General features: G+C 51.3%; 2 protein-coding genes across 5 annotated transcripts; one reads left to right on the plus strand and one right to left on the minus strand.

Moving 5' to 3' along the window:
- The first annotated feature begins 8,576 nt into the window (after nt 1-8,576).
- TEX261 (testis expressed 261) lies at nt 8,577-17,440 on the plus strand. 2 transcript variants are annotated; one of them, XM_060658488.3, is made up of 6 exons: nt 8,577-8,735; nt 10,379-10,458; nt 11,594-11,747; nt 13,626-13,693; nt 14,422-14,524; nt 14,692-17,440. In XM_060658488.3, exons 1-6 carry the CDS (start codon nt 8,717-8,719, stop codon nt 14,805-14,807), a joined length of 540 nt encoding a protein of 179 aa, XP_060514471.1. In that variant the 5' UTR covers nt 8,577-8,716; the 3' UTR covers nt 14,808-17,440. The 2 variants fall into 2 exon arrangements, with proteins under 2 accessions (XP_060514471.1, XP_060514461.1); XM_060658478.3 differs by lacking the exon at nt 8,577-8,735 and adding an exon at nt 9,275-9,439.
- On the minus strand, nt 11,598-23,869 carry ANKRD53 (ankyrin repeat domain 53). Of its 3 annotated transcripts, XM_060658405.3 has the most exons (7): nt 23,658-23,869; nt 23,203-23,461; nt 22,671-22,870; nt 21,222-21,386; nt 20,697-20,817; nt 18,294-18,695; nt 11,598-11,812 (listed from the first exon to the last, which is right to left on the minus strand). In XM_060658405.3, exons 1-7 carry the CDS (start codon nt 23,720-23,722, stop codon nt 11,804-11,806), a joined length of 1,221 nt encoding a protein of 406 aa, XP_060514388.1. In that variant the 5' UTR covers nt 23,723-23,869; the 3' UTR covers nt 11,598-11,803. The 3 variants fall into 3 exon arrangements, with proteins under 3 accessions (XP_060514388.1, XP_060514379.1, XP_060514370.1); XM_060658396.3 differs by lacking the exon at nt 11,598-11,812 and having other exon boundaries at nt 17,939-18,695; nt 23,203-23,407; XM_060658387.3 differs by lacking the exon at nt 11,598-11,812 and having other exon boundaries at nt 17,939-18,695.
- Between the last annotated feature and the right edge of the window lie 223 nt (nt 23,870-24,092).

Genomic DNA, 24,092 nt, shown 5'->3' on the forward strand with positions numbered 1-24,092 from the left:
AAGGCCCAGGCCATGCTCCACTGACTGTACCCTAGGAACATAACAGCCTGGGCCTTCTCATGGCGGCCTGGCTTCCTTTGTTGTCATCCACATGATAGGCCTGCAAGTTGACCCCTTAATGGCCAAGTGCCACACACCACACACAGGCTGGTCCTGCTTTCTCTTAGGCACCTTTCCAGTTCTGGGAGATAATGATGAGTTTGGCTAGCTTAGGTAAAGAGGATCAGGGGCGCCTGGGTGGCTTGGTCGGTTGAGCGTCCAGCTTCGGCTCAGGTCATGATCTCACGGCCCGTGGGTTCGAGCCCCGCATCGGGCTCTGTGCTGACCGCTCAGAGCCTGCAGCCTGTTTCGGATTCTGTGTCTCCCTCTCTCTCTGCCCCTCCCCTGTTCATGCTTTGTCTCTCTCTGTCTCAAAAATAAATAAAAACGTTGAAGAAGAAAAAAAAATTAAAAAAAAAAATCAGTTTGGCTAGCTTGGATCAAGGCTCTACCTCTCCAGGGGGTGCAGTATCACCCAGCAGAAATATGGCTGTAGGTGGGATAGATTTGCCCACCAGAAGCCTCTCTTCATGATAGGCTCCGTGCCATGTGCTGGGGTATAAAAATGAGCACATATAGAAACGAGCAAGGCTGGAGTCTGCATCTGAGGCAAGAAAGCACGGAAAGAGAAGAAACCTCTCCTCTCTCTCTCTCTCTCTCTCTCTCTCGTCTGTGTGAGCAGAGAGGGGGCATGCCGAGGCAAGGAGGGCTCCCCAATGGGGCTTTACATTTACAGTGCCTGCCCCCGCCCCCCATGGCTGATAACAGAGAGTTTTGTTTTGTTTTGAAAAGCAGGGCACCGTTGCTGCCCTAAACAAAATAGGGGTTCTGGCAGGAGGGGACAAGGCAAGGAGGAGGTCTGGCAGTAGCCTGCTCAGCCTACATGTGGCCATTCCCCTTTATTGTAAGCACCTGACTCAGACTACCTCAGGGCCACAAGGGAGGTGATGAAGTTTGTCAAAGTGGAGGAGAGTGTCACATATGAGACTGGCTGGAAGGAGAGGCCATGCGGGAGTGTGTGCATGTGAAGCATCTGAAGAATGGGTATTCTGAGGCCAAGTATCCTGGGGAAAGGCGTCCGTGTGTGCCTAAGAACAAGCCTCAGGCCCAGACCACTTCTTCACCAAGAGACAAAAAGCCCACAGAGCTATGCTGGGCTTATCACCTCTTGTGAGAATGTCTTTCCCTGTTTCAGACTGGATGTGCGCCTCTTTGTTCTGCCCAAGCGGTGTGTCAGTAGCCCTCGGGCACACCCCCAGCCTTCCATATTTCAAAGTCCAGGGAGGAGTTGGGGCCTTCTGCTGTGGTAGGAGATGGCTGCACAGAAGTCAAATGCCCTGCCGGCTGCATCCGTTGTTGGGGGCACCCGCTGGCCATGAGGGACAGATGCTCACTGCTGAAACTGATCTTCTCTTTTCTATGTGAGTAAAGTGTTGTTCCATCCAGTGCTTGACTGTGATGTTTTCCTTGGTGAGTCCAACACCAAGATGGCAGTGGGCAGTGTTTGGATTTCTGGTCCTGGTGGCTCGCATTGTGATGACCTTGGCTACCCTCCTTGTAGTTGGAGTCCTCCCTTGGCACTGGTTCCTGCTGCACGGCGCTCTGCTCAACAGTATCTCAGTGGTTAAGCATGTGGGTAGCTCATGCCTGGAAGACTAGGGACTGGTCGCATCCCAGTTTGCCTGTGACTTTCCTGGTTAGCGCTGAGTATATCAGCATGGTTGGTCGCCCAGCAGAGTGGGCTGGGGCTTACCAGCAGAGTGAACTTGATCAATTTGCTGACTTCTCTGTGCCTCAGATTCCTTGCCTGTAAAATGGGTATAAAAATAATACCTACTTTATAGAATTTTTGTGGGGGTTAAACAAGAGAGTTTGTGTAAAGGACATAGCTCAGTGCCTAGCACAAAGATATGTTCAACAAACATTAGCCATTAATAACAATATTATATTAGATATAGACTTTTTCTGGGTGGTCCCAAGGGAGAAAACTGGACCAATCTGCCCAGTAGAAGGAAAAATTTCCTTATAGACTGGGGATAGTGATTTGCTAAGGTGTTCAAATATAGGCTAATGTTGGCCTGCTTTGTGAAGTGGATGGTAGAACTAGCCATCTCCTGGTCCTGAGAAACCTTAGTCCTGTGATATACTCATTTCATCCTTTTCCCTCCCCCCTTCCTCCCCCCCCCCCCCCCCCAAGGAGGGGAGCTAGCTTGTCAGAGAGAGCAGTTTCTTTTCTTCTAATCAGCAATTCCTGGTCTGGTAGACCACTCAGAGCTGCTTGAATAAAGATGGGGAGACATTCCAGCCATGATTCCGATGATCTGTGTTATGCTAAAGACAGACACAAACGAATGGCTCTCTGCCGTCCTGGCCGATGGGGCTGCCTCCTTCCTTGGAGAGGAGCTCCCAGCCCTGGTTGGGCTTCCGTTAGCTGGCTGCTTCCCCACAACCCTGCTCAGGGGCTCTGCTGTGTGTGTGTGTGTGTGTGTGTGTGTGTGTGTGTGTGTCACACACACACACACACACACACACACACACACACACACACAGAGACAGACAGACAGAGCCAGGGAGAGACAAGAGAAAGAGAAAGAGAGGTCAGCAAGGGTCTCATGTGATCTGTACGAAGTCCCAGACTGCTTCCCTTCCCCCACCTTATTCTTTCCTGTTATTCCCCAGCCTCACCCCCTCACCCTCACCTCCCATGTGGTCCTCTCAGGCCTAGTAGCTTAATGAAAGGCAATTAATAGAGCCCTTTGAGGACTTGTCATTAGAAGGCCCTTTAATTCAGCCACTTGAGTTGGGGCCCCAGGCATGTGACAGGGGTGCCAGGAACACCAGGGCAGCTGTTTGGGGTGGGGGAGGCAGAGCAGAGAAACAGGGTCAGGAGGCCTAGACTCCTGGGACATATAGATTATGTGAACATAGCAGGGGTCATTGTTTTTCATTGTTTGTGGTTTGTTTCTTAACCAAATTTTGCTCTGGCTAAGCTGCAGCAAAACAAAGACCAGAGAGGTGAGATGTCAAACAATAAAGCCGCTGATTACACAGACCATCGTAGGAAAAATTTCCCCTAGGACATGGGCATCTTGGAGAGGGGATATCATTCAGTGACATTGTATGTTTGAGGGTACAGTGGGGGGCATAACTGTGCTTCCTTTGGGGCTGGGGTGCTGACAGGGAAAGGGGCAGGAAGGAGCTCCACAGGGGGAGAAGAAGATCAGAAAGGAAGAGGGGCTTGGGTCTCCAGGCCTGCCACCATCTGTCTCTGACTTCACTGTGTCTCTCACACAACCAGGCCAGGCCTGGCAGGGGCAGCAGAGGCCCAGATGCCGATGTGGACTTTGTTTGTCTCCATCTGTGTGTAATGTATGTGTGTGTGTGTGTGTGTGTGTGTTCTCCTGCCGTGCCCTCCTGGCCCACACAGTTAACATTGGTGATAAGGCCTCCCACCGTCTCTCAAAACTCCTTCAATAGGCCTTGAACTAGCCCTGGCTTTGGTCCTCTGCAGATCCTCTGGCTGCCACTAGAGGGCAGCAGCCAAGACGCAGAACTGAGGCTGCACACTGCTGCCCTCCCCAGCCTTTTCCTTCCGAATCCTCCTGCTCTTCCCAGCCCCTGGGGATGTGCCGGCCCCAGCTGTGTGGGCCAGTAGGACCACAGAACCAGCTAAGTTCCCATCCCTGGCCTGGGGCTCAGGGAAGGTGTAAGGCTGTGAGAGTGTCAGAGTGAAGATGCAGGAAGGGATGGGAAGTGACCAGAACCCGGAGGTGTGTTCATCAGCTCCCATAAGGATAAAGGTAGAGGGAAAAGAGGAAGACCCAGAGGACCAGCAGGCTGCAGGGAGATAAAGCAGAATCCAGCCCACTAGCCAAATGGCAGATGGTGACAAGACGGGCAGAATCACTCTCACAACAAAGCAAGTGACTTTTAAGAGACCAGAAAAAACAGTGGCTCTGAAGCCAGACTGCCCAGATTCAAACCCCGACTCTCCTAAGTACTAGCTGTGTGACCATAGACAAGGTGTCTATGACTCAGGTTTCTTCTCTGTGGAAAGGACATAATAGGAGCACTATCTCTTGTGCTAGATGTGAACATTAAATGGGTTTTAACATACAAATCATTTAGAACAGTGCCTGGCACAGAGTAAGAACACTATAAATGCTAGCAGTTAAGTGTTTTGAGGAAGAGATCCATATGATGTTGAAAGCTAATTTCCCCTAGAACATCCTCATGGCATGTATGGAAATTGGTCCCCACACATGCCAGCATTAAATGGTAACACATGAGTGTGTGAACTAGTAAAAGTTAAAGGATTGTGTGTAACATTGGAATAAGTGTGTATACTTATTGTCAATATGTAAATCAACCAACTTCTGAATCTACAGACCCTTTCACTCTTGAGTCCCTTGAACTGAAGGTGGGAAGCCCTCCTGCTTCCTCCCAACCCTCCTTCAAGGGAGGCTGGGTTTGCTCTCCCCTGTGACCTCCTGCCTACTACGCATGGTTCCTGAAGAGCCTCCCTGAGCCCTGTCCAGCCCTGTTGGGTCAGGTGGGGCAGACGGGAGCCAGTTCCTTGGGCTTGCTTCTCACTGCTCTCAGGAAATTATGGCTTCTGCTGTGGGAGGAAATGCCAGTGCTCAAGCCTTGGTTCCTGGGGCCAATTGGGCCCTAAGAGTGCAGGGAAGTGAAGGTGCCCAGCTCTGCAGCAACAACCACGCATCAGTCACCATAACACGCTTTACTTTGTGGCCCTCAAATTCCCCTGATGTATAATTCTGGGAGGACTGGGGGAATACTTTTATATTCTTCTCCCTCCCAGGGAAGATAATATTTAGGAAAAATAAGAACAATTGATATTTTATTGTGCCTCTACTCACTGATGCATCTGTGTCTCAAATTCAAACTCCCAGGTGACCAGGCCACATGATCCAAGGTTAGGCATCTTCCCTGTAAGCCACTACATGGTGGCTTTTCTTACAAAGGGATGGGGTAAAAACAGGAAATCTGAGCCCTCCCAGAAGATCCAGCATACTATGAAAATTTTAATTTTAAACTTCATTTATGAATAGATAATGTGTTTACATATACTTACATAGTTTCATGTATTAAGAAGACAAAAAGACATACAGTGGAAAGGCTCTCTCTTACTCTTGAACCCCACCCTCTCTTCCTAGGAAGAAAGCAATGTTACCATTAAAAAAAATTTTTTTTAATATTTATTCATTTTTGAGAGAGGGAGAGAGAGAAAGAGAGAGAGAGAGCGGGGGAGGGGCAGAGAGAGAGGGAGACACAGAATCCGAAGCAGGCTTCAGGCTCTGAGCCATCAGCACAGAGCCCGACGCGGGGCTTGAACTCACGAACCACGAGATCATGACCTGAGCCACAGTCGGACACTTAACCGACTGAGCCACCCAGGCACCCCATAATGTTGCCATTTTTTTTAATGTTATCATTTTGTAATGTATCCTTTCAGAAATGTTTTATGTAAAGAAATACCTAAATAAAGAATACCTAGATTGTTTTTCCCCAGTCTTTTACTTTATTCAAAAGGGGGATCCTCTAACATGGGTACATAAAGAATATCCTCATTTTTGTTGTTCGTTTCTACTCTTTTCTTTTTTATTAAAGTATGGGTGACACTCAATGTTCCATCAGTTTCAGGTATATAACATCGTGATTTCAGGAAGTCTATACACTATGCTCTGCTCACCGTAAGTGTAGCTACCATCTGTCACCATACAACGCTATTACAATACCATTGACTGTATTCCCTCTGCTGTACCTTTCATCCCCGTGACTTATTCCATCCTCATTTGTTTTTATGGCTTTACTCTATGATGTATCAAAAGGTACTTTATCCAATTTCCTATTAATAAACTTTCGTTTTCAGTGTTTGCCCATGCTGCAACAAAGAGGCTTATAAACAGGCACACAGCCCTTTAAGCTCCCACTGCCCCTTATACATATTCCTCAGTAATTCTTTTTTTTAAATTAAAAAAAAATGTTTATTTATCTTTGAGAGAGAGAGAGAGAGACAGCAGGGGAGGGGCAGAGAGAGAGAGGGAGACACAGAATTGGAAGCAGGCTCCAGGCTCCCAGGTGTCAGCAGAGAGTCCAACTGTGGGGCTTGAACTCATGAACCGTGAGATCATCACCTGAGCCGAACGCTTAACTGACTGAGCCACCCAGGCCCCCCTTCTCAGGAATTCTTAAGCAGAGGTTTGGGACACCTTAGAAGTCAACAGTGGACGTAGAATTCAGGGAGATCAACTCCAGAACCCTGGAAAATTGGAAGGAAAAAAAATTCCATCTTCTTTGCACTAATAACCTCTAACTGAAACTAAACATTTCCCTCCATGGTGAATAAAGGCAACAGACTCATAGTACTTGTTAGTAATATCCATAACTCTCTCACATGATTGAAGGTATTTTGAAACATCATTTACGTTCATTCATACTTTGTCATTGTGGTAATAAAGGAAAACTGTTTCTCTACTCACAACCCTTATGACACCAAACATGTGGGCTTTTCCCCTCACATCAACCAATTTTCCAACAACCTGTACACAGACTCGGTGTCCTATAATTTTATTCAATTCTGATACTAACCACACGGAGTTGGTGTGAGATTTTGTAAGTTTAAGGGCTCAGTCCCACAAGACTGCCCTCAAGTCAGATGCCAGTTACAGTCACGGGTCTCCAGGGGACCTACGCTTCTGTCCAACTTGGCTACAAAGTAGGGGGTTCCCACACCACCTTCCTCAGGTTGGGTAATTTGCTAGACAAAACTTGGAAATGACAACTCAAAGGTAATTGGCTGACAAAACTCTGAAACATTTACTTACATTTACCAGTTTATTACAAAGGATATTATAAAGATACAGATGAACAGCCAGGTTAAGAAGCACATAGGGCAAGGTCTGGAAGGGTCCCCAGCTCAGGAGCGTCTGTCTCTGTGCAGCTGGGGTGTGCCATCCTCCAAGCATGGGGATGTATTCACCAACGTCTGAACCCCACAGTATTGGGATTTTTAGGGAGACTTCATCACAGAGGCGTGACTGATTATTAACTCAGTCTCTAGCCCCTCTCACCTCTGTGGAGGATGGGGGATGGGACCAAAAGTTCCAAGCTTCTAATCATGGCTTGGGCTTTCTGGTGACCAGCCCTATCCTATCCAGGAGCCTACCAAGACTCTCCTCTTTAGGACAAAAGATGCTCTTCTCACCCAGGAAATTCCAAGGGATTTAGGAGCCCTGTTGTAAGATACTCCTATCACCTCTACCTCTTAAGAAATTACAGGGTTTTAGGAGGTGTCAGGAACTGGGGGCAGAGACCAAATTATATATATTTCTTATTATGTCACAGATAGTTATTAAATTTTCCATTAGATCTGGTTATGCTATGCATCAATAAAGGAACATATGTTACTATATCACATATTTGGCTTTCTATAAAATATTTTGATATCTGCATTTCAATATAATTTCTTTGTTGTGATAGTATGTATTTTTCATTGTGGTAAATATACATAACATAAAATTGACCATCTTATTCATTTTAAGCATACAGTTACATTAAGTACATTCAGCGGCATTAAGTACATTCACAATGTCGTGCAACCGTCACCACGATCCACCTCCAGAACTTTTTCATCTTCCTCAACCGAAGCTCTGTACCCATTAGATAATAACTCCTCTTTACTCTCTTTCCCCTCCTCTGGCAACTGCCATGAATTTGAGTACTCTAGATACCTCAGATAAGTGAACTCATACAATGTTTGCCCTTTTGTGTCTGGCTTGTTTCACTTAGCATAATGCCTTAAAGGCTCATCCATGTCTTTTTAAGGCTGAATAATATTGCGTTGCATACATAAAACACATTTTGTTTATCCATTTACTTGTTGCTGAACATTTGGGATGTTTCCACCTTTTGACTATTAAGAATAATGCTGCTGTTGGGGCGCCTGGGTGGCTCAGTTGGTTAAGCGTCCGACTTCGGCTCAGGTCATGATCTCACGGTTCGTGGGTTCGAGCCCCGCGTCAGGCTCTGTGCTGACAGCTCAGAGCCTGGAGCCTGTTTCAGATTCTGTGTCTCCTTCTCTCTGTGACCCTCCCCCGTTCATGCTCTGTCTCTCTCTGTCTCAAAAATAAATAAACGTTAAAAAAATAAATAAACGTTAAAAAAAAAATTAAAAAAAAAAAAAAGAATAATGCTGCTGTGAACATTGGTGTATACATAACTCTTTTGAGTCATTGCTTTCAATATTTCGGGGTATATACCCAGGAGTGTAATTGATGGACCATATAGTAATTCTATATTTAATTTTTGATTAATGTTTAATTTTGTATTTACGTTTATGCATGTAAAGGTTATTCTGAGAGGAGTAGCATGGCCGAATCCCGCACACTTTAGTTTGCATGCCTGTCTTGGCCACTAGATGGAGAACTTCTTAACAAGGGCTGCCCTGCTCCTTCCTCCCCCTCGGTAACTCACTCCATGGTAGATAGTAAATGCATTTGGCTGCAACTGGGCGCCTTGCGTGCCAGCCACGGGCGGTGTGCAGGCGATACAAAGGTGAAGAAAGTACCCTAAAGGAACTCAGCCTAAAGGGAGAGTTACGCCTGAAGATGACTGATTTAAAGGCGCCCCAACTTCTGCCTGTGCCGCTTCCTAGATGTATGACCTGAGGCAAGGTAACCTTCCTTGGCCCCAGCTTCCCTATCCATAAAATGATCTACGTCATCCAATCAACTTCCATTACGAAAATGCAGCGTAGCCTTTAATCACAGTGCCTGGCACGCGTTAGGCATGCAACAATTGTGTCCCGGTTACCTGCGGTAGCGAGATAAAGTGCTGTAGGCAAACCTGCCTAGAGTCTTCTGGTCGGTGCTTGTTTGGGGAGCGGTCAGGCGGCCCTCTCGCGCCCTGGACCCCTCCACGCTGGAAGCGGGAGAGCCCAGGGAGCACACCGAAGGCTGTCCCTCCGGCAGGCGCCGCTTCCCCGCTCCCCGGGACAGTCCTGCCTCCGCGAGCTGCGTCACCGGCTGTGCGTTGCCGGCCGTCCCCTCGGTGCAGTCCCGGGGATGCAGCTCCCCGAAAGCTGTGCTATACGCGGCCGCGGCGGTTGGTCCTCCGCGCCGGCGGGCGGCGCTAGGCCGGATTCGGCAGGGGGCTACGCCCCGACCGGGCTTCTCTCGGCGGCGGCGTACGGTCGTCCCGCCGTCCGCGGGGCGGGGACGCGGCGACGGTGGCGGCGGCTCCGTGTCGCCGGGGCCGAAGCGCGCAGGCCCGTCCTGGCGGTCGGGGGGCGGGTGGGGCGGGGGCGCCATGTGGTTCATGTACGTGCTGAGCTGGCTGTCGCTCTTCATCCAGGTGGCCTTCATCACGCTGGCCGTCGGTGAGAGTGCGGGACCCGGATCCGCGCGGGCTCCCATCCGGCATCTGTGCTGGCCGGGGATCGCATCTCGAGGGTGGTCGCTTCACGGGTCGCCGGAGCCACCCGGGGGACTTCTGTCCGGTGCTCCCGGCCCTCGCATCTCTCTCCTTCCTCGTCCCGTCAGGTCTTGCCCTCTCTTGCTGAACCCAGCAGTCCTCGGGACCTCGGGTCCTTCCCGGTGTCACAAAATGCACCCCGGCGCTGCCTGGGAGTGGCTAACTCCATTGCCCCTTGCCCGAGCTCGCGCACTGCCAGCCGCTGCGGGTCCCACCCTCGCGGGCGTACAGAGCTGAACTTTTCCAGGCTTATCGCCGCTCTTTCGCCTCCGGCCCTTTGTACTGCCTACTCTCTCGGAGTTTGACACGCTTTCTCTTTCCATCCGGTTTGTTCCTACTCTTGGTCCCAGCTGAGATGTCATCTCCTCAAGGAAGCTCTCCTTATGGGGTTTGGTGGTGCCCTCTGCTTTCTCGGAAGTAGGGCTTATCACACTGGGATCATCTGATTCCTCTGCCTACTACCTACCTACCCACCCTGGGTCAAGGAAGGGACCTTGTCTGTCTTATTCTGTACTCTCATTACTCAGCCCGGCACCTGGCCCGTGCCGGGTGCCCACAGATATTTATTGAATGAATGAATGAACTTGTCCTTTATGAACCAGAGGTTAGCATTGTGCTGAGGCGTCAAATACAGGTTTCCATTCAGTTTTATGAAGTCTCCTTAGTTGCCCTGACGGTTTTGTTTTGTCAGGGGACGACACCACATGGCATGTTTGGTTTTTCCTTACGTGCTGGAGTTCATGAAGGGTCAGTGGGGACCAGCTGCAGAGAGAGGAACGACCAGAATGGTGAAGTGACTCTGGCTAATGTTCTCCCCGCTTGTTCCTCTTCTTAACCCCCTCAGCTGCCGGACTCTATTACCTGGCAGAACTGATAGAAGAATACACAGTGGCCACCAGCAGGATCATAAAATACATGATCTGGGTAAGTGGCAGATTTCCCAGGATTTCCCCTCTTTTGCCCTGCCTCCAAAGGAGGAAGTGGGGAGAGTTTGGCATGGATGATGAGACCTGTGTCCCTGCTGTTTCCTGAGGGTGCCACCCCTATCCCCTCGACTTGCACCTGGGCTCCTGAGTGTGCTGTCTGGAACAGGTGTTCCCTCACCTCCTTCCCCAAGTGGCATTGCTTCACTCAGTTCCTTCAGGTGACAGCTGAGTGCCATCTCTGTTGACAGCACCACGGCCTGGCCTTTGCTTGGTTGTTTCCCATTGTGTGTAGCCCCTTGCTCTGCTCATGGCATTTAGAACTAAGAAGGACCTAAGGACAGTTTTGAGTACTTGAGTTGGAGTACTCATTGCCCTCTTTCTGATTGGGTCAAGTGGCTTGTCCTAAGAGAGAGAAGCCTGCCCAAGCCCTGCCCTCCGGAGCTTTCATGGAAGGCTTCTGTTCCTGAGGACACAATCCTTGCCATTGATGTCAAAGCTACCAGAGTGCCTGCTGGTGCGGTCAGATTCCTGCCGGCTGCAGGAAGGGCCGGGGATGGGGCATATGTTTGGACGGGAGAAGCCCAGTGCCGCTCAAGTCACCTGGTGTCAACAGCCACTCTGGGCACGGCTTGGGGTGGAGGGTTAGTAGTGGAGACAAGACCATAGCTCTCAGCTCTGGGTTCAGGGGCCTGGTTTGTGGGTGTTGCTATAGGAATTACAGCTTCATTCCGCCAACTGCCATTTGTTAAGTGCTGACAGCTATAAGTCCTTCAGAACAGTGTTTTTTCAAACTGCAGGTGTCGTTCATTATTGGGTTGTGTAATCAATTCAGTAGGTCATGATCAGCATTTTAAGGAAAACAGAAAAGACTAGAATTGAAATTTGAACTTTGATCTGTAAACTGTTTTCTTTTCCTTTATGGTGGGTTGCCGTCAACTTTTTGAGAATGGCGTGAAAAGACGCTGCCCTTTGGGAGCTGAGAGACAAGTTGGGGAGGCCAGACCTGTGACTGTGAAACAGGAGGAGACTGAAGCATATGAACCTAGTGTTCCCCGGAGTGGGCTGGGGGTTAGTGAGACCAAGAAGGCTGCCTGGAAGAGGCTCCCTGCACTGTGTACCTCTGGTTGTTTCAGTTCTCCACGGCTGTGCTGATTGGCCTCTACGTTTTTGAACGCTTCCCCACCTTCATGATTGGCGTGGGCCTCTTCACCAACCTCGTCTACTTTGGCCTCCTCCAGACCTTCCCCTTCATCATGCTGACCTCGCCTAACTTCATCCTTTCGTGCGGTGAGAGGGGGCAGAGTTGGGGAGGCAGTTGAGGTGGTCGCATGTGCCCAGCTCAGTCAGGCGCACTGTGGGGATATAGAGAAAAGAGGCAAAACCACTGAGGTCCTCCAGGAGGCCAGGCTGATGGGGAACTTGGGGTGCTCACACTTGAGGAGCCTAGAGTGAACCTTGGCTCTAGTGACTAGAATTTGGGGGGATGGGGTGGTAGGGGTGGGATACTCAGACAGGGAGGGCTTTCCCAGGGAGGTAAATTTGAGAAGGGAGAAAAGGTGAGTTTGATGCATAGTCATGGCTCCTAAGAAACCACTCAGCCAGGAAAAGCCCAGGGCCCCACCCTGGCAAGGCAGGTAGCTCGCCAACTAGTCGTCTGCCCCGAAGTCTTAATACAAGGGTCTGTGGGTCCCCCTGCAGGCACCTGCCTTGGGGTAGACAGATGTGTTTGGAGGACCCTGACTTTTCTGGTTTTGACCTGGCACTACTTTCTGGTCCTGAGAGTCATTTCTCCTCTCTGGCCTTAGCTTCTCAATCTGTTTAAAGATGATGGACTCCAGTGACACACGGTAGGCGATTATAGATATTCCCGGAAAAGATTCCGGGAAGTGTTTGGTTACCAGGATTGCTTTTTCTCCCATTAAACATTACTGGTCATCTAGCCTTTGGTCAGGATATGAGATGTAATTGGGGGTTTCTTAGAGCCACTTTACTATTTCTGTGGGATAATCTGGAAAGAGAATATTATCCACAAGGAGGGCATAGCATAAAAGCAAGGACTGGCCTCTTCCCTGAGCACCTTGGTTTGATTCCACCAGAGGATGTGTTCAGTGGAGGTTGGTGTGGGGAGTCTGGAGACCAGACCCCTCCTGCATCTTCCCAGGGGATAGAACCCTCCCCATCCCCCCACAGCAGCAGGCCCTCTTGGCTTCCCTTTGTCATTCCCCCAACCTGCCCTTTAGATGCCCGAGAGAGTTCGTCTGAAGATTTGTGGGCATTAGGCACCATCTGTCTTCCAGTTTCCCCTCATTTGTAGAGTATGGCTAGGTATGGTGGAGCTCTCCCTTAGAAAGGGAGACACCAGAGAGGAGGAAAGAGAAGGAAGACATGGCACTGGGCTGTGAGGTGTTTGTGTGGGGCGTTCAGTTTGAGGCTGCGCTTTGTTCTGGTGCCTGTCCTTCACCTCACTGTGTGAACAGGCAGGGATGCCTGTCTCTGAGCAGCCCGTCCCCGGGATCTACACGTCACCTCTCCCTCCATGAATGTGGGTGTACACTAAGGAGGTGGGTGTCAGTCCAGAACATACTAGTTTAGACCAGGGAGCCCTACCCTGGGACAGAACGAGGAAGGGCCCCTTCCCCCAGAATCTGGAGGATCCCTAAAAGTGTGCCTAGCAAACTGTGCCCTTTTATTCCTGAGGAGAGAGAGCCTTTTTATTTGAGGCCCTCTCCCTGCTGCCCAGTTCAGAGTAGAATCTGTTGGCAGTATGTTTGGTACCTGCACACCCATGATTTCCTGCACCCACGCCCATGGGAGAGCACTCTTCAGGACTCACGTCCACTTAAAACCAGGTTGATTGTCACAGTGCTTTGAATTATGTAACATTAAAGTCTCATTTGTAAACCATTCAAAGAGCTTTCTTAATGCCTTCTAGTTTTGCTCATAAATGCCTTCTGCAGTGGGCAGGCAGGAGCTAATGCTCCCATTTTAACAGATGGAAAACTGAGTTCTGGAGGGTGGTGTGCTTGGCTTATAGCCATACTGTGAGATGGGTGTAAAATCAGGACTGAGACTCAGGGCTCCCCACTCCCAGGGGCGTTTTGAAGGTTAAAAGTCTAGCTTTATGTTATTCTCCCCAAACTGACTGACTCTTCATTCCCTCAACAGGGCTAGTGGTGGTGAATCACTACCTAGCGTTTCAGTTTTTTGCAGAGGAATATTATCCTTTCTCAGAGGTAAGAAGTGTTCAGTACGTCGAACTATTAGGGCCAGGGGAAGTAAAGGGGACTTGCATTATTTGCTTTGTGAACTTAGCTATGATTTGAAACAGTCTATTTAGGGATAACACATTTAAAAAAAAAATAATACTGATGATTTTAGAAAGCAGTGTGGATGAGGAGCAGGGAACCCTTTGGCAGAGGTGGGGAGGACACTGCTCTCCCACGGGAAGTCCTTTGGTTCTCCCAGGATCACCTGAGGTCAGGATGGGGCAGGGGGGTGGCCTTGTCTGATGCACATCTCACGGGGCTGGGCAGGTTGCAGTCCTGAAGCCCGGCTCCTCCCAGTGGCCCGCCAAGACTTTCTCCTCTCTGGGTCCCTCCACACCCTGCTGCTGCAGTTCAGACCCTTGGGAAGAACAGGGTCACTGTTTTGGGGAATATGGGTCAGCCATGGTTTTGCCCTCCATCTGCCTCCTTTAGTTCAGAGGAATTGCTTGTCCTAGTGACCAGGATTTGGGGATTGTGGTCACACTCAGTCATCCTCAGCCTTCACCTTTCCCCACTGAATTATCTCCGTGTCTGAGGTTGTCGTGTCTCTGCTTCCTGGGCCCTGGCCTCCTTCAGAGATCAGGTGTGGGGCCTTCTGTGCACCCTTGAGCGCCTCTGTAAGATACACGGTGACCATGTCCGGCCCACCCTTGGCACCTACGGGGCACCCTCTTTTCAGTGTCTCTTGTTGCCAGGTCCTGGCCTATTTCACTTTCTGTCTGTGGATAATCCCGTTTGCGTTCTTTGTGTCGCTGTCGGCTGGGGAAAACATCCTGCCCTCCACCATGCAGCCAGGAGGTGAGAAGGGGTTTGTCAGGGGTCATGGTGGGATGACACCAGGAAGACCTGGATCTACACGGGGAGCCAGAGCCCAGCCCTGTGAGGGAGACACTTGGGCTCCAGGTGGGGAGAGCCGTGTTCACATTTAGACACACACACTCATCTCCCTGCCTATGTCTCCACAGATGACGTGGTCTCCAATTACTTCACCAAAGGCAAGCGGGGCAAACGCTTAGGGATCCTGGTTGTCTTCTCCTTCATCAAAGAGGCCATTCTACCCAGTCGTCAGAAGATATACTGAACCCCTTGGGGAGGGGATGTGGGAGCAAGATCAGGAGAGTCAGGCCCCTGGGCCTCTGCACTAGGTGGGGGCCGTGAGCCTGGAAGGCACCTTCCCCCAGCCCTGGCCCTCGTTCCCTTGACTCTCCCTGAAGCCCTCGTCCCCACCTTCCTCGAGGGGCTCAGCTTGGCTCAGATCTGACGTTGCTAGAGGGCGTGACCTCAGAGGGCACTGGGGGAATGGCAGAGCCTGCTTAGCCAGGAGGCCATGGTCCACCTGGTTATGCGGAAGCTGAGCTCCCTGTGACCCTCCTGCCAGCTTCTGTGGTGGGTCAGGAGGTTCTGGCTCAGCCTGGGCAGGTGGAGCAGGGGCTGTGAAGCTGGAGAGCAAATAGGGATAAGTTCTCTGGGCAGATGGCCGTGGGGAGGGGCCATGGCTTGGCACTTCCAAGAGAAATCGTTTTTGCTGTTGAACTGTGATTTCTGTCCAAGTGCTGATTCCCATTTGAATAAAGATTCTAGGTGGCACTGTTTGCCTTAATACCCTGAAAGTTCATCTCCCTTTCTTCCTATTGCTCTTCTGCCCTGGACTGGACGGGCTTTTCTGTTCCAGTGGCTCCTTTTCTGGGTTTGGGTCTTGCCCTCTCGAAGGGACTGCTGTCATGGCCTTTTGTGGGAAATGAGCAGCGATGAGGAGCTGAGGAGCTGAGCCAGATCAGGGGAGTTGGGTGGAGGCGGCCTTTCTCATGCCCCCTCCCTTTTCTTCCATCTCTTCTTTACCTGCGGCTCCATGGCTGTCACAACTGGGTACAGAGAGGCACAGTTTGGGACTGGGTTGGATTTTCAGAATATCTGCAATATCCTACTTGCAAGTCTTCCCCTGGGGAAAAGGAGTGGTTTCTGGCCGAATTCTGTCTCAGGCCTGAGGAGAAACAAAATAGAAATTGGCTTTCAGGCAGCCTGGGTTACAGCCTAATTTTTAAGAACTGGGACTGAGGGGAGAAATGGTTTGTCACTCTAAGAGCACACGAGGGCTGGCCCTCTCTTCTGTGTGCTCTTGGCTCCTGAGGAGATGACCTCAGTCTTGTAAGAAGGCAGGCCAGATCCTGGCACAGACCAGCATATGCTGACTTTGCACTCCAGCTACAGTGCCTTGCAAGTACTCAGCCGTACACGTTGGCGTGCAGCCCCCACGAGAGCCGTTCCTAGCCATGTCCTCTACCTCAGAGCGAGGCTGGCGGGTGCGGAGATGGACAGTGCATCTGTAGTACCTTTAAGCCGGGGAAGGCGTCTGTGCTTGAAATTTTCTATATCCTGCCTCAAGTCCCACCACAGCCCCGCATCTCCTGACGTTAGTGTTTCCTGTTCTCTTAAGAATACCAGCCTGCCCCTTTGCCTGAGAGGAGTAGCACATTTTGGTTTTTTCTTGGTGGGGAGGAGATGGCCGGGCCTTTTTGTCCTATGCAGACAAGGGAGGACAAGGTGGAAGACGCAGGAGGCCGATACCATCTTCACTGTGGGTCAGCAGTTGGCCCTGCTCTCCCTTGCCATCCACTTCTTTGTTCCTCACCATGATGATATGGCTTCTCGCCTGGGGGTTGCCGGTGGCCTTGTGCTAAGTCCTCTCATATCCTACTGGATCTCTGCAGCATCTGACAGGGCTGACCACCCCCAGCTCCTTGAGTTGCACTTTACTGGCCCTCCTCTGGCTGGTTTTCCTCCTACCTCTGGCTCTTCCTTTCAGTTTCCTGCACAGGCCTCTCCATTTGCCCCCCACACATGGGGTTTCTCAGGGTTCTGTTGTGGGCTCCCTGGAGGAGCCCATCCATGCTGATGGCTTCAAGGACTCTTTGCCAAGGAATTGAGAGTTGACCTCCAGCCCCGATGTCCCTCCTGGTCTTCTGAACCATAGTTCTGCCTTTGGGTGCACAGACAACTCTCATGGGCCAGAGGGCACTTGTTGCTGTCCTCTGTAAACCTGCCTCTTTTGGGTACCTGCTGTGGCCCCAAGACTTCTCAGGAGCCAGACCAGAAACCGGCTTTCTAGCCCTGCTTGCTTTTTCGGCCCCTCCCCACCCCCATCCAGTCTCTAAAAACTGTTAAATTTACTTTCCTAACATCTCGATTCAAGCCACTGCCACTGTCATCAACTTATACCTGGATTATTGTGACAGCCTCCTTCTGCTTCTCTGTCCCACAGCCAGAGTTGTCTTTAAAATGTATAGTTGATCAGGTCACTCCCTGGCCTATAACCTTTCATGGCTCCCTACTGCTCTCAGGATAAAGTCCAGACCCCTTAGCATGGCTTGTGAGACTTGTGATACCTGATTACTGCTCGCCTCTGGTCTCATCACTTGCCACCTTGCACCATGTGCTCCAGCTTCCTGTATTCAGAGATGCCACTTTGATTCCCCTTTCTTCTGCTCACCTGGGTACCTTCTCAACTTAGGTTTCATTACCTCTGAGCTCTGTCCCCTCTCCCCCCCAGCACACCACACAAATTCACTCTAGGCTTACTTGCCTGCTTACTGGTCTATTTCCCCACTAGACTGTAAGCTCCTTGAGGGCAGGGACTGTCCTTCAGTTTTTGTATCAACAGTGCCTGGCTTGGTGCCTGGTACATAGAAAGCACTCAATAAATGTTTGTTTAATGAAGGATTTGTAGTGATGTGTACAGGGGATAGCAGGGGATCCAGGATAGCTACCTGGAGGAAGTGCAAGTGCTTCTATAATCTCGAACTGAAGCCACATGTCCTCCCTCCTTTCCCCCAAGATATGCTGCTTGTGCCTCCCTGATCTACAGAAACCTTGAAGGACTTAATCTGAACAAGAGGCAGAATTTTCCAGCGGTCCCTCATCCTGGAAGCCTTGTTCCTGGTGGGCTGAGAGGGAGGGGAGGTATTGGGGACACCCAAGTGTCACTTTTACAATGCTAGGGCCCAGGATAGAGACTGATACCCACTCTGAGGCCTTTGCCCTAACTTAAATCTCCTGGGGGGGAGGGGGTCCAAGAAATTGCTTTGTGGAGAAGGGAGACCTGGGATATAGGCTTTTGTTGAGAGAAGCTCAGATCTTTGTGCTGGAGAGTGGGAAGCCTGTGGGCACTTTTCTCCCTGTCCTCCATCCACACCACGAATCACATCTTAGCCTTCGTTGGGCTGCCTCAGGTAGAGAGCCTACCAAAATAAGTTTATGGGGGACTTTTTAGGTAGGGTCGAGTGGGGAGCCTTTGATGGGCTTGCACAGCTGCCAGGAAGGCTTCATCAAATGTCTCACGCAGGTTCATGGCCAGAGTGTCAGTCCAGAAGTTGTTATCACCCAAGTGCCGCTTCTGGGGCACATCCTTCATGCTGACAGAGCAAAAGCCCTGGGGCACTTTCATCCTGTATGGCCGCACCGAAGGGTACAGCTCTTGGACCATCACCTGGAAAGGCAGCTGGGGCACAGGTGCCACCTGGTTGCCGGCCACTGTGCACAGTTTGGCACTACCGTGCCTGTCGGACCTCACCTTGAGGAAGCTGCGGAAGTCATGCTCTGAGCTGGGGTCTGGATGCACACCCAGGCGGATGCCCTGCATGTAGCCGATCTGGGTGGTGGGTGATCTGGCAGGATTGTTGCTAACATTCCATGACTTGGGCCGCCTGACCATGGGCTGCATGTAGATGGGCGTGTGTGTCCTCAAGGGCTGCAGCTTGGGCCGCAGTGTCTCTCGCAGGCGCGCCTCTGGGGAGGGGTAGAAGCTCTTGGGAGGCCTCAGTCCCTGGTACTTGGTGGCCTTGGAGAGGGCCATAGCCTGGCGTGGGGTACAAGGCTCTCGCTTGGCGGTCCGGATCAGGGATTGGCCTCGGAGCAGCTGCTTGCAGTGGAGCCACTTCTTGAAATTAGCTTCTCTCAGAATTTGGTGCTCTTTCTGCAACATCAGAGGGTACAAGATAGTCGTGGAGAGCTGCCCCCTCCCCGCTTCTGTGGAAGGGGGCCCTGTGGCTATAGCCGTCAAAAACCTCAGGTGTCATTGGCCACCCATCATACAGTGCTGCCCCAGGGGAAACCTAAGTCTGATGAGAGGAACTCCTGCCTTATGGGAGCCCTTGTTCTGACAGGGAGACAACTATTACCCTATGGGAGCCCCTGGGCTGATGGGGCAGATAGACGCTCTCCCATAGAGGAGACCTCCAATCTGACACAGCCTCTGCCCTAGGTTTCCAGAGTGAGTGGGAGATACAGTCCCTGCCCTATGGGGAACCTCAAGTCTCATGGGGGAGACAAGCCTCCACCCCCAAAGAAGCCCCCAGTCTGGTAGTGGAGATATGTCCTGCCCTAAGAGAACCTCTGGTTTGATGGGGGGAAAGGCAAATCCTTGACTCTGGAAGGAGAAAGAAAGGTTTGGAAGGTCTGGAACCAGGGGAGTCGATCTGGGCAGGTTTCTTGAAGTGGTAGGCCTTGTATGTCAGGGTATATAGTTGGCTGGCTCTTTGCACCGGGTGGTGATGACTCAGCCTACCTCTCTGTTTCTGCCTCTACTAGAACTGAACCTTCAACTTGTCACAGAACTGCCCCCTTTCCACACCCTTGTTTCAGTGTCTCACTTCCCAGATTGTTGCTAAACAATCAAGTGGTATGGAGATTGACCCAGCTTGGGAGATAGGCTCTGATTAGGCTAAGCCAATCATAATAATTCCATCAACCTTGCCCTAGACCCAGGTCAGCCAGCACATGGCTTTCCTTTACCTCTAGGGATTGGAGCAAGAATGGACATACGATCCAATGAGGCCAGTAAGAGATAAGGGGAGAGCTGCAAGGGGCTTCTGGGAAAGTTTAGAGTCATGGGAATGGATGAGCTTTGCCTCCTCTGGGCACATGGGACTGGGTGACACTAACAACAGAAGAGGGTAGGGTTGAGATAGCTGGAGAAAAATGCAGCTGGAACCAAGCTGGAGTACTGGATTTTGCCAGGCCTGATGCCCTCCCCACTTATGGATTCACTTAGGATTCCCAGGATCTTCTTTTTGGTGTTTTGGGACTCGTATCCTATATAATGACACCTGCTTACAATCCTTTAGCTACTTCCCCATTCTTCCCCAGCCCAGGTCCATGATAGATCTGAGCCCCCACCAAGTCTCTAGTTTGTCAATCTCCAACTCACATCTGATCGCCTACTCTCAGCATATACCACATTCTCCTGTACCTCTATGCCTGTCCACAGGGCTGTCTGTTCCTTCTGTTTGGTTACCCCTTCCCTTCTTCTTATGGCCAACTGCTGCCCATCTTTAAAGATCCTCTTAAGCATTATCTCTCTGGCATCTTCCTGGACCCTTCCTCCTCTGTGGGAATATAACCCACCTCCTTTACTAGACCCTAAGCTTCTTGAGTGAGGGGACCACATCTCATTTATCTTTGGAGCCTCAGGGTCCAGCAGGTTCCTAGCAGAGAGTACAGTGTGTTGGAAAGGATGGATATTTTTAAGATTTTATTTTTAAGTAATCTCTACAATCAATGTGGGGCTTGAATTCACAACCCTGAGATCAAGAGTCACATGCTCCACTGATTGAGCCAGCCAGGTGCCCCAAAGGATGGGTCTGTTTAATCAATGTGAATCCCAGTATACGCAGGGAATGGGTCTCATTAGAGGTTTTCCTCCTAATCCAGAAGGAGGCAATGCACTAGGGAGGGGTGCCATAAATTCTTGCTAATTTAAGCTGTATTTGCTTTCTAACACAAAACAAGACTTTTGATGTAAAGGAGTGGCTTTTAAGGGTGGAATTTCAGAGGATGGGGAGAGGGAGGCTTTTTCTGGGTGGGATTGCTACCAACCACTCTTCTAAATAACTGTGCATGTGAGTGCACTTGTCCTCTGCTCACATGCTTGGATAGCAGTGGCTGCTGGGCACCCCTGTCCACCCCTCCCCCTTACTTGATACTCAGTCAGGTAGTCCTGTTCCATGAGGGCCAGCTGGTCCTTGAGCGTCTTCAATTTCCCCATCTCACAAGCAAAGTCCTTCTTGTCCCGTTTCCACATGGCATCCTTCAAGAACCTGGTGCCAAGGTGGGGGTGTGTGTCATCCTTCTGATGACTGAGCTTTAACCAAGGCTGGGAAGACTGGCTGCTGAAGGCCTGATATAGGTGAGAGGAGCCACCAGAGACACATTCCTCCACTGCTCAAGGCCCCTCTGACTAACTACTGTCATTTAAGGTGAGAGAGGAAAGTGTCTGATGGTCTGATCACCACCCTCCTGCTGAGGACCCAGGGCCTCTGGGCAAGGAAGGGTAATGCTAAACCCAAAGGAGTGAGGCCCTGCGGAAAGCCCTGGGAATAATATCCTGGGCAGGAGTCTCCTCAGCAGACCTCTCTCCCAGCCCGGACCCCCCTCTCAAAAGTTCTTAGGTGAGGGCCCCAGGGGAAGGGCGGCAGGCTGTGGGTGGTTCTCACTCTCTCACCTGGCACAGTCGCGGTGATTCCATATTTTGCAGTAGTCGATGGGTTTGCAGCCCATGGCATCTCGGGCATGGACATCGGCCCCATTTTGCACCAGGACCTTCACACATTTCAGCAGGCCCTGGCAGGCCGCCAGGTGGAGGGGTGTGGAGCCATTGCATGTCTGACTGTAGAGGGCCCCACCAGGGGGGAAGAGGGCAGAGAGGAGGGACAAAGGGCATCTGCCCATCAGAGAGGTGGGCAAACTGGCTTCCAGACTTGCTCTGCCACCAGCCCCACTGGGTGACTCTGGCACATCCCTTCTCCTCTCTAAGCTTCAGTTTCCTCAACTGTGGAAGGAGGGTTTGGACTAAGTGAATGATAAAAGTCTGATTATATGGAAATGCAACTGTTAAGAACTGCTGGAAGAAGAGCTGGGTTAGCTGGAGCTTAGAGGCACTAACCTTACTGGTTCGTAAGTCAGTCAGCCCTCCTGTACCTACCCCTGCCTGGCCATGACGCACAAGGCCTGAATGACCTGAGCCCTGCCTCCACCTCAACCTCATCTTCTGACCTTGTCCCACTCTTTGCCAACATGTGATCTTTGCGCATCATATTCCCTCTACCTGGGACACTTTTCCCTGGTTCTTTGCATGGCTGGCTTGCTCCCAGTTTTCAGGCTGCAATTTAAATGTCATGTCCTTAGAGGTGACTTCCCCTTCCAAGATGGATCCTCTCCCTGCCTCTTTTACTCACCACCTCATCACCCTGTTTATTTCTTGTAACCACTCACTACATTGTCATTTTGATCATTTATTATTAGTTAACTTCCTGTCTGCTCCTGCACTAGTATATCAGCTTCATAAGAGCAGGGACCGTTTCTATGTCTTCACTGCTCTATTCCTCAACTCTGGCTTGGCGCTCTGTGTATATGAATGAGTGCAGTCCCTCATATGCCATCCATGCCCTTTTCATGTACTTCCTCCATTATCACAATAGTCTCATGTCATCCTCTCAAATTTCAGTTGAAAACACTGAGGAAATAGTTCCCAAACTTTGCTGCAAATTAGAAATACTTGGGGATCTTTTAGGCTTTCCAAGGCCCAGACCACACCCCATACCGATTTCAACCTTTGATTGAAACACAGGCACTGGTATTTGTGAAGCTCCACAGGTGACTCTAGTGTACTGACAAGCTGGGGAACCAGAGCACTGAGGCTAAGGGTCGAGTGGCTTCCCTGAGGTCTTTCCGTTTGCTAGCAGATGGCAAAGCTGGGATCTGAACTAGGCCTGTCCTCTCCCAGAGCCTGATCTCCTTACCACACTATGTGGGCTCGTTGGCTGCATTATGTGGGACCCAATCCTTGTCACCCCATAGCCCTCTCCCTGTCCTGCATGGATCTGCCTACCTGGAAGTGGGGTTCCTATCTGCCCATGCTCCAAGACACTTTCTGGACACAGGCTGGACTCACGTGTTGAGGGCCGCCCCTTGCTTAAGCAGGTAGTGAATGCAGGGGAGGATCATGGTCTTGTTGTCCTTGTGGATGGCCAGGTGCAGGGGTGTCTGGCCATTGTTGGTGGGCAGGTCCACGGGAAACTTGTACTCCTCTACCAAGACCTTCAGGCATGCAAGCTTGCCACTCTGGGCTGCGAAGTGGATGGCAGTGAAACCCTGTGGAGACCAGAGGAGGACAGGAGAAGACTGAGCAGGGCTCACGACCTAACCTAGAGAGCGATTCCTTAGGATTACCCATCCCTCTTCCCTGACCCCCAGGGATCCCTTGCTCACACTCCTTTCCCACCCCCCAGCCCCATATGTGCGCACCCTTGCTGGCCGCCCCCAAATGGCTCTCCCACAGTAGCAAGGTGAATTAGGACAATCTACACAGAAAAGGACATCTGCGGATGCTGCACAGGCACATCTTTGCCAGGGAACAAGTATGTCAGGAGATTTTTGTGAGTGCAGAGGACTTCAGGTCTTGCCCCCAAGCTCCAAGGCCTCACCTTGTCATCTGCCGGGATTTCCTCACGGTGCCGACTCAGACAGAACCGCAACCATTCCAGGTTGCCCAGCGCCGCCGCGTACAACTCGTAGTAGCTCCCTATGGCCCTCTTGTCCCACTCATCCGGGTTAGAGTTGTAGCGCAAGTGGAGGGTTGGAAGCGAGGAGGTGAGTGAGAAAGCGGAGTCCCGGTCTGGGCCGGAGGCCCTGCAGAGGGGACGTGCGTGACGGCGAGGGCTGTCACTGAGCACCGGGGTGTTTCTGGAGGCCAGGCCAGGGTTCGCTGGTCAGCAGGGCAATGAGGAAGCCACTGTCCCCGGGCACCTCTCCGGAGGCAAGCCCGGGCCCCAGCCCGGCTCTCGGGCTCCTCGGGCTCCTGCACAAGGCCCCCACCCCAACTGGGCCCTGCCCCTCCTGGGAGGCCCTGCAGCCCGGGACCACCTCATCCCCGGCTCACCTGGGCTGCTTGGGCGACGAACCACCCCAGGAGACCTTGTGGGAGAACTTCTTCGCTGGCGGCATGGCGACACTTGTTTGCGGGGACTGCCCCCGCCCGCGCCACCCTCCCGAGGGTGTTCGAACTTGCGCTCTGGGCAGCGCCCCTCCTCCGAGGAGCCGCGCCACCTCGCGGCTTAGTAACCGCCGGCTCCCGGGCGGCGAAAACCCGTTAGCGTCCCTGGCTATCTCGGCCGGGCAGGCGGTCTTCAGGAGATCCTGCCGCGGGATCCCCGCCGCCCCGCGCGCCTTGGAAACAGCATCAACCACACACAAACCGGAAGACACAGAGGTTTTGTTTCTGATTTTAAAATTAATAAGTGCTGATTGTAAAAACAGAGAAAAAGATGACGAGAAAATCAGAATCCAACCACCCACAGAAACCACAGTCTGTTAC

Source organism: Panthera onca, chromosome A3 (assembly GCF_046562875.1).
Source record: "Panthera onca isolate mPanOnc1 chromosome A3, mPanOnc1 haplotype 2, whole genome shotgun sequence".
Lineage (NCBI taxonomy): Eukaryota > Metazoa > Chordata > Mammalia > Carnivora > Felidae > Panthera > Panthera onca.

Coding starts and splice junctions, on each gene's coding strand:
- TEX261 (XM_060658478.3), top strand. CDS start 9,370: ATGTGGTTCATGTACGTGCTGAGCTGGCTGTCGCTCTTCATCCAGGTG. Junction 9,440..10,378: donor CTTCATCACGCTGGCCGTCG/GTGAGAGTGCGG, acceptor TAACCCCCTCAG/CTGCCGGACTCTATTACCTG. Junction 13,694..14,421: donor AATATTATCCTTTCTCAGAG/GTAAGAAGTGTT, acceptor TCTTGTTGCCAG/GTCCTGGCCTATTTCACTTT.
- ANKRD53 (XM_060658387.3), bottom strand. CDS start 23,722: ATGCCGCCAGCGAAGAAGTTCTCCCACAAGGTCTCCTGGGGTGGTTCG. Junction 23,462..23,657: donor TCGTCGCCCAAGCAGCCCAG/GTGAGCCGGGGA, acceptor CCTGGCCTCCAG/AAACACCCCGGTGCTCAGTG. Junction 21,387..22,670: donor CAAGGGGCGGCCCTCAACAC/GTGAGTCCAGCC, acceptor GGCCCTCTACAG/TCAGACATGCAATGGCTCCA.